The following is a 9,204-nucleotide window of genomic DNA, read 5'->3' on the forward strand; positions in this document are numbered from 1 at the left end:
TCCATTCTCTCCTTCGTATTGCTTTTTTCTCTTTAACCATTTATTTTATGTTGCCATTTTCCCTTATCACTTCCATGTCTTCCAATTCTAACTCCAATTCTTTTTTTTTCTTTCTTCATTAATTCCTCTTCTTCGCTTCCTAGATCTCTTCCTTTTTTCTATCCCCCTTGCTACCTCCATCACCTCCTCCTCCACTTCTTTCATTTCACACTCTTCCCTATTAATATGAATATTCTTATTCCTGCTAACTCTTTTCTTTTTCTTATCTAGATCTCTTTGCCTCATAACTATTTTCCTCACTTCCTCCTCATCTTCTTTCAAAAATTCAATTAACCAATCCTTTTTCAGAACAATAAGCGAGGACCCTGTTCCCTCCAAAATACTCTTTCTTGATACCCCTTCACACTTTAGTTCTCCCAAACTACTTCCTTTATTCTCTGCCTTCCTTTTATCGTTCATGTTGTCTTTATATTCTTCTTCCGTTTTCGTTCCAGATTTTTTCCTAATTTCTTTTTCTTTTCTGTCCTTCTTAGCCCTCCTTATGCTCCTCTCACACTCACTCATCCCCCGTGAGATGAACCTTATAAATTCCTTTAAACTATCTTATATCTCCCATTATTCTTAATAATAATACCTAACAAACTATCTCCTAACCTCCTCCCCTTCCCTACACTAACTTAACTAACTAAAATTGCATTTTTAAGTAATAAAATCTTAAAAAATTGCGCCCTCAAAAAATCACGTCCGACTCTCACGACGCCATCTTTTCCTCACCCTATACATATGTATATTTACAGTGATATTATTTGTGTGAACTAACGTTCATGTCACCGATTTGCTCTTATACTGTTACTACATGTAAAGTAACCGTTATTATTTGTATTTTTGTTATAATCTTTTAATAAAGTATTTTGTAGCTATGTCTGTATAATATTTTTCCCTTATTTTTATTCGCAAAATATGCTATTGTCATTCTATGGAAAAGGTAGAGATCACTAAAATGGACGACAAACTATAATAAAAAAAGATCATTTACTTATCAATAAAGGATTATTCTTAAGTAATGATCCTTTCAATGTCATGTATGTAACATTTGTAAATAACATTTTTTCATACATTTAATTTCTATATGTGAACCCATCATGTAAATAAATGATTAAACTACAAGAACAACGTACGGAATATTAACTATTCTGTAAGTAGCCCATTAAGTAAATTTAAAAATAAATGTTAAATACAATAAAAACACTTTTTGTCAAAATCAATTTGTTGTATAAAAAGACATTATTTGATTTCTTCTTCAACTATTTATATATAAAAATATGTAGAAAATAAAGAAAGTAATATTTTACATATTTTCTTTTATATTTATAATATTACTTATTGTATTACGTATATTTATAAATTAAAGAAATTAAAACTTCAATAAACGAAATAAGAACTAGAATATATTCATAGGTATAAAATTGCAATTGCTGTTGAAATTGCGAAGTGAAAACTATGTTGTCGCTAAATCTTGAGTAAAAATTTGCTATTATATTGATTGTTTTAGTTCGTAAAAACTTTTAATACATAAATAAATAATGAAAGGTAAAAGCAAATAAAAATTCATTGTGAGATAAATCAATAGAGACAAAATGTGTTTTTACTGAGCAACAATACTATGGTTAGAAAAAAATAATTATATTACATTATTTTGAGTTGTATACGCTAAACATTTAACAAATATAAAAGTTAATATAAAGCAAATTATTCATTAATGATGAAGTTTCGATTCATTAAAAAGTGATATTACACCGTAAATATGATATTACAATGTATATATATATATATATAAAAATAAAAGTATCTTATAGTAAATAGTACAGAGTAAGTACAGAATATCGTTTAGTAAAACCCTTTGATCAAATATTTCACCGCATCGAATTAAAAAGGCATCCTACAATTTACTTTAGTTTAAAAGAACGGGTACCAGATATTTAAAACTTAATAATACTAATATTTTTATCGTTTGTAAACACATGCAGTACTTCTGGCTCGATTATATATATGCTATTATTTCTGTAAATATTAGAAATGCGAAAAAATATTTTGTACCAATTATTTTATTTGATAGAAAAGACTTAATACAATTTTTATGAATGATTAAACCAGAAATACTGTGTATAAATCTTATAAAATATTTGTGTATATCCGATCATATATCATTACAACGTATCTATCGAAAAATTGGTCGCTACGCAAAGTTAATATTTTTATTTATACACATATCAGTGTCAGTTTTATCACACAACATTTTGCATGCTGCTGTTAAAATATTCGGCTTAAGCAATGAAGATGGTTTTAAATTATGAAGATAATGGAAATATCGATTTCCCCTTTTGTAATTCGTATTAGCTCTATATTCTTCTGCTCTACACATTGTTCTAATAGATGGGAAATAGTCCGTAGCTATAATTTCATGATCGAGTAATGATGACGTGATATGTGATAATGCTCCATTTACTTCTTTATTTAATTGTTTCCTTAAAATGATATTGCTTTGACATTTTCTTTCGTCGTATTCACAAGCTTTGTACATAATTTTGTTGCCTATCCATTCAGCTATCTCTGAACACATAATACTACTCATTGAATATAAAGCAGTATTTTCAACTAAGGACAAACTGGGCTGTATTTTTAGCTGCCTTAAATTTAATGCAGAATCTTCTACGTTCGTTAAAGATGTTAACAAAGCTATATTATCTAACTTATTTGCTATATCATTTAATGAAATCTTATTATTTTTTCTAGGTTCGCTACCTGTGACTACTTTTCTTTTTTGTTTTTTACTTACTTTAATTGCTGGTCTGTATACGTGGTATTGCATGTTCTGCCAAAATGAATTCTTGAAATTTATGAACTGTTCTGACATTTGTGGTGGGCCAGATAATAACAAATATTGTAATTGTAATATAGCTTTCCGTAAATCACCACTTTGCAATAATTCCTATAAATAAAAAGATTTTTTTATAAAAGTTCTTTATGTTTACTATTACGTTATAGAAAAGATATACAAATTAAATACTATATAAAAATATAAAATATTATAAGAGTGATAAGCATAAATTTTATTATAACAATAAAATAACGATTTCCAAAATAATTGATGAATTTACAAACACTTACTGTAATACAACTGGAAGAAAGCCTGTAACCAGTTTCCGCTAATGAAATTAATTCTAACAAAACAGAAACTTTATTGCCAACAGGACTTTGAAAAAAAATTCTACTTTGTTGAGGTGCCAATTTATTTAAATGGGGACAAACGTCTTTACACGTCATAACAATTGGTCGTTTCGTATTTGACGCTAACTGACATATAGCAGAAATAAAACCTTCATCTTCTTCAAATATAATATCAACATCTTCTATAAGAATAAGGGAATTTTTTGATATTTTCTTTGGTATAATTTTGTCTGAATTTAAATTGCAAAGAGAAGTAACTCTTTCCTTTTTTTTTATTTGGTATGATTTTGTTGCTTCCTCTAGTTCCTTAAGAAGCTTTTTCCCAGTTCTTTTAGATGAGGCATTTAATTCCAACACCCTACATAAAATTTTGATTACATTATTAAATAATACATAAATTATAAGTAAAGTCATTCATTAATTAAATATTAATACTAACGTATAGCCAAATTCTTCTGCTACTGCATATACACTTGCAGTTTTACCACTTCCATGAGGACCTAACAGTACAGCCACCTGATTATTTTTATTATTTTTTGAATAACTACTGTCAGATGAATAAAATTCATCTCCACTATTACTATCTTCGTTTATAAACGTTAATTTCCATCCAACTAACCATTCTCTTAATTTTATAGCTGCTTTTTCATTTCCAACTACTTCCTGGGTAGATTTTGGTCTGTATTTGTAAGTCCAACTAAAATTTTCAATTTGATTTTCATTATCTATATGTTCTGTCATTCCTATCTTTTTCACTTGTTTATTTTTTCTACTTTTTGTTTTTGGGGACACTGTTTTATGAGAGTGCCTTTTAACAGTAAGTGCAATAACGCTCCACATTTTCTTTACATCTGAACAACTTTTTTCAATATCTGTTAATGCCTCTTCAATTTTTGATTGGTTAATGTTTTTTAATTTTTTCAACTTTATCTCAGAAAAATCGACAACTTGTTTATAATATTTTACATTTAAATTTGGAATATACAATTTATTACTAACTTTTTGTAAAAAATTAATATTACCTTTTTCATTACAATCTAAATTATTTAATTGTGTAATATGACTAATAAGTGGAAATGATAATGTACTGCAAACATTTATTTGTTGGTTCATATTTTTGTTATCATTATCATTTATATTTGTTTGTGCATGTAACTGTTTTATTGACATCTCTTTTTGATTTGCTTTTCGTTGTTTCGTAAATATAGGAGCCAATTTACTAGTTGTTTTTTTCTCCGAATTATTTTCATGACTAATTACACAGCATTCTTGGTTACTCTTAGTTTCACTATTACCTTTTACATCAACAATAATACAGTCATCAAAATTCTTATTTTGTTTCAAAGTTGATTTAAATTTATCAGATTTAGTTATTTCATGAACATGTTCAAATTTGCCTCTCTCGCATTTATCATTCTGTATAGTGACATTACACAGTAAGTTTTCCGGCTGCTCGCATTTTCTCAATTTTAATTTTGTATGTTCATTTATTCTTTTAGATATTTCTTTGTTACTTTTATCTCTTATTTGCAAATTTTCTGAATATAAACCCCTATTTATCTTAGATTTTTTAGAACTTTCTGTATTTAATTTAGTCTTACTCTTGGATGAAAGTAATTCTCCATCACTGATTTCACCTATGGAAAGGAGAGAAAAATATATATATACACATATATATTTTATATATTTATTCATTATATGAAAAATTAAATTTAACAAATCAGCGATCAAAGTGTTCAAATTCATTGCCCTCAACCAAATACTAATATTTGGGAGACTCACACATTTTTTTTCTTCATGAATACTATTTTTTACATAAATTAGAAATGTTTTTATTATCTTTAACTTACCCAGTGAAGTATTTTCATCTTCACGTGTTTGAAATTTAATTCGTAATGACCATCTGCCTTTATTCAATTCTTGATATTTCTGTTTTTTTTCATTATTAGGAATATCAATGATTTCAGATTCTACTACACTTATACTGTCTACTTCCGAAAATTGTAAACTTGATGTTTTTCTTCTTTTATTTGATGATATTGCATTGCTTGAAACTGCATTATGCAAATCATGTTCAATACTGTTTTGTGACATATGTACATCAGCTTTTACTAAGATTGTAGATATATCTGCCATATTTGTGTTTGTTAAATTTACTGAAGTTTTGCTATTAAATATAAGATAAATTTATGAAAATATAATTACTAATTAATATTGTTTTATATTCTGATAAAAAAAATATAATTCATTTATTACCTGAAATAATTTAGTAAATTACTTGATGCCTGTTTTTGACCTACAACTGAGATATCCATAGAATTATCTTTCTTCTCTTCTTTCTTCAAAAACTTTACAGGATTCTGAATAATTTTCTCAATCTTCTCATTTTCTATCTGAGAAATTTTTCTTTTAAGAGATTTTCTCTTCTCATTTATTAACCGATCTGTTGAACATATAAATTGTTCTCCGTGTTCTTCTGGTTTTCTAGCATTTAGTTCATTTTCAGTCAAATCTTTTATTGGTGTACTACACTGATTCAAATTATTATGACTCATAAGAATTTGAAAAGCATTTGATTCTTCATGAGTACTTTTAATTTCGTCACTGAGCTGAACATTTAACAAATTTGTGCTAGTGCTTTTATACATATCATTTACATGCGTATCACTGTTAATGTTTTCTCCTCTTTTTGATTTTTTTATATAACGTTTTTTGTCAGTTGAAATATGTATAGAATCATTCTTGATTTGTTTTTTATTAATGTTGAGAACATCATTAGTTTCCAGAGATAAATCAACATGTTTCTGTAGTTTTGTTGACGATAATTTTGATGAAAAATATTGCTTGGATGTTTGGTATATATTAATCTCCTTAAATGGATTACTATTTCTATCAATTATATCACTGCTACTTTCAATCATATTACACGTATCTTTTCCTGAATTCTTTTTAGATATTTCAACTGTTGTGTAATTATACTTATCTTTAGAATATTTCCTTGATTCAATTTCTTTCTTCTTAGTACTATTAGAATGTACAGGTAAACTATCATTGGCTTTTATAGTATCCATAAAATATTGCGTTATGTTTTTCATCCTTCATTACCACGCGTAAATAACTATAAAAATATGAAAAAGGCACAAAAGTAATTAACACAAAAGCTACTGTTTCTAAACGTGCAATGCAACGTTATGGTATGGCATCACAATTACATCCATTCCTGATACAATATTGCCGCCATTTATTCTAGTTGTTGTTCATGTTGGTAATCTTAAAAGCATGAATATAAAAATATATAGGTATGTAACGTGAACGTACATGGTTATCATCAATATGGCGACCAGGCCATTTGCAGCGCGTCTGTATTTTGTTATATCGATGACCATAAAAGAGTAGTGAAATTCACTAGATCGAGCGGTGTGAAGTTCGTCGAATGTTCTCTGTCTACTTACTGTGGTTTTGGTTAGGAGAGACAAGGACGGTAAATAGGATGTTACGAGAAAACACGCATTCTCCCATCCCAAACGACTCTGCGAAGAAGTAATATTTCGACATGATTTCTTTTACATACTACTCTCAGAGGTTTAATCTAGGTCGCTCTCGGGGCCGATTTTGGAAAAATGGGACGTGAAAAATTTTCTTCTATAAGAAATGTCAGTTTTCAGTGCATAAAATTGTTTTGGACAAAATTGCAAAATCGGCTCCGAGAGCGACCTACATTAACTTTCCGACAATAGTATGCAAAAGAAATCATATCGAAATATTACTTTTTCGCAGAGGTATTTGGGATGGGAGAATGCGATACATCCGAGGCCGTTTGAATAACAACATGGCCGCTGGGATATCGCGCTGCTTGGTGCTGACTGGGTTCAGGACTGGCTATACGTACATACATATGGCACCCCAGAGGGTACCGCTAAAAGGGCCCACCATTAAAAAATAGTTTGCATCAAAACTAATAACAATCGTATCATGATATTTTCTTTTCAAATGTATCATGTGCAAACACAAAATATTAATTCCAGAAATAATATATAATAAATTAGTTATGTTTTATGTTTTTTTAACAATTTTCCCGATCTTTTCTACGATATATAATTATTTCTTTTTAAACGAATAGGAAATTATAACGAACAAATAATGAAATTAACACACTAATAAGTTAACGAAGTGATTCCATAAAAATAATATAGAAATAATAGTTCTGTTCTGTTCTTTATTTTCTCTTACGAGAGGGCGCTTGGGAGGTAGAAATAATAGTAAATAGTAATAGTAATATAGTAATAATAATAAAAATAATAGTAAAAAATAAAGAGCAATCTTTATGGAGCGGCAATCTACGACAAAATTTGAAAATCATTTATGACTACGTTTCCATCGAGGGTCCAAATCGGGTCAGAGTCGGGTTAGAGTCGGGTTGGGGTCAGCGCTTGTACGGTGGAAACGCCAAAGGTTTAGTTGAACTCTACCCTACAAAATTTTAGGGTAGCGTTCAGTTGAGGTTCGGTGGAAACGACAAGAGTCGAGTTCATGTTGCCAACATAACAAATCCAAATTGCATTGTGTATCACGTGCTGTATTAATTGGTGTAGAAGAGGTTATTATTACTTTTTGTCGGTGATCTTGTAATCTGAGAAATAATTTTTGTATGTTATTTTGATATTGTAAAATTAATATTGCTCAGCTTTACATGTCACAATATGGCAGTTGATTTTGTGCAGTTGGTAATGTTCAACCCACTCCAACCCCAACGTAACTCTGATCCGATGGAAACAGGCAAGGCAACATAACTCTAACCCGACTCTGACCCGATTTGGACCCTCGATGGAAACGTAGTCTATGACACTCGGTTACACCTTGCTCTTCATTCACTTTTCTATCGATTATTGCGAAGTGAGCACGTTTAAAATATTATACTTCTTTATTTTATTCTTTCGTAGCAATAGCCGATACAGAACTGTCGTCAACGACACAATTCATCCTGATAACACACTCATTCTTTACTGCGAAGAAATGTCTCTTTGGAAGGGGAATTGCATTTGTACACAACACATGAACAGTCATAACCTGCCTCACTATTTCGATTTTTATTTTCATAATACGTAATTAATATTGTACGTGATTAAGGATCTCTATTACATGTATTAAATATTATTGTACATGTATACTATTAGTTGCAGATGTTTTATATCTTGTAAATAACAATTATTTAAAAACAGTTTGAATTTATTTTAATATTATTATTGTTAAATAATCAGGATCGGAGAAAATCAAAAACTAATAATACACTTCCAATTACAAATTAATTATTTAATGTTAAACACAAAGAATACACATATTAACTTTAAGCTTAATTAACAATGCCGGGATAACTTTCTCATACACCAATTTACATGCCGCGCGCGTTTTCATTTCACGAACAAGAAGAAGGAAGTGCATTTCTCAATTATTTTTTATTCTAACGACATGCATTGCTCGCACTGCAAGATGACGCCACATGCTACATTTATTTATAATTTCACAATTACAAAAGAAAAAAAATGAAAAACGTAACATGGTAAAAAAACCACGTTCAGGGGGCTCGAACCTGCGACAAGGAGGATGCAGAGATTACGAGGCAGGACTCCTAACCTCTCAGCCAATTGTTTGCTTGGAGAATTGTCTTACGTTCCGACACATAACGGACTACGACGTAAAATGTTACGCGTACATCGATGACTTTACTCCAATAAGATATTGCAAGTACATATAACTCAAATTAAGTCGTGTTTGATCTCATTTTAATCAGGAAAATGTCACGAATATGATGAAACAAGTTGTATAAAAAATAGATTAAAAATAAAAAAGTTAGCAATGCATAATCATTGCAAACAATTGAACAGGCTTTTGATCTTTGCCGACTGCCACGACCGCAGTGTCTCTTTCTTCTGCATTCGCTATCCTCCTCTGCGTCAGAAACTTTTATCGTCAAATCTA

At 29.5% G+C, this 9,204-nt stretch overlaps 1 protein-coding gene and 1 long non-coding RNA gene across 4 annotated transcripts; one reads left to right on the top strand and one right to left on the bottom strand.

Annotated features, from left to right (window-relative positions):
- Positions 1-357: 357 nt before the first annotated feature.
- On the bottom strand, positions 358-6,511 carry elg1 (enhanced level of genomic instability 1). 3 transcript variants are annotated; one of them, XM_076542117.1, is made up of 6 exons: positions 5,485-6,511; positions 5,079-5,395; positions 3,668-4,865; positions 3,169-3,586; positions 2,837-2,989; positions 358-1,012 (listed from the first exon to the last, which is right to left on the bottom strand). In XM_076542117.1, exons 1-6 carry the CDS (start codon positions 6,321-6,323, stop codon positions 899-901), a joined length of 3,039 nt encoding a protein of 1,012 aa, XP_076398232.1. In that variant the 5' UTR covers positions 6,324-6,511; the 3' UTR covers positions 358-898. The 3 variants fall into 3 exon arrangements, with proteins under 3 accessions (XP_076398232.1, XP_076398231.1, XP_076398233.1); XM_076542118.1 differs by lacking the exon at positions 358-1,012 and adding an exon at positions 2,487-2,525; XM_076542116.1 differs by lacking the exon at positions 358-1,012 and having other exon boundaries at positions 1,014-2,989; positions 5,485-6,510.
- Positions 6,512-7,588: 1,077 nt separating this feature from the next.
- LOC143266645 (uncharacterized) lies at positions 7,589-9,107 on the top strand. Its single transcript, XR_013041587.1, has 2 exons — positions 7,589-8,121; positions 8,805-9,107. It is a non-coding gene; the product is annotated as an uncharacterized LOC143266645 (long non-coding RNA).
- Positions 9,108-9,204: the final 97 nt, after the last annotated feature.

This window comes from Megachile rotundata, chromosome 2 (assembly GCF_050947335.1).
Source record: "Megachile rotundata isolate GNS110a chromosome 2, iyMegRotu1, whole genome shotgun sequence".
In the NCBI taxonomy this organism is placed as follows: Eukaryota; Metazoa; Arthropoda; class Insecta; order Hymenoptera; family Megachilidae; genus Megachile; species Megachile rotundata.

Coding starts and splice junctions, on each gene's coding strand:
- elg1 (XM_076542116.1), bottom strand. CDS start 6,323: ATGAAAAACATAACGCAATATTTTATGGATACTATAAAAGCCAATGAT. Junction 5,396..5,484: donor AATTTACTAAATTATTTCAG/GTAATAAATGAA, acceptor TATATTTAATAG/CAAAACTTCAGTAAATTTAA. Junction 2,990..3,168: donor TTTCTTCCAGTTGTATTACA/GTAAGTGTTTGT, acceptor TTTTATTTATAG/GAATTATTGCAAAGTGGTGA.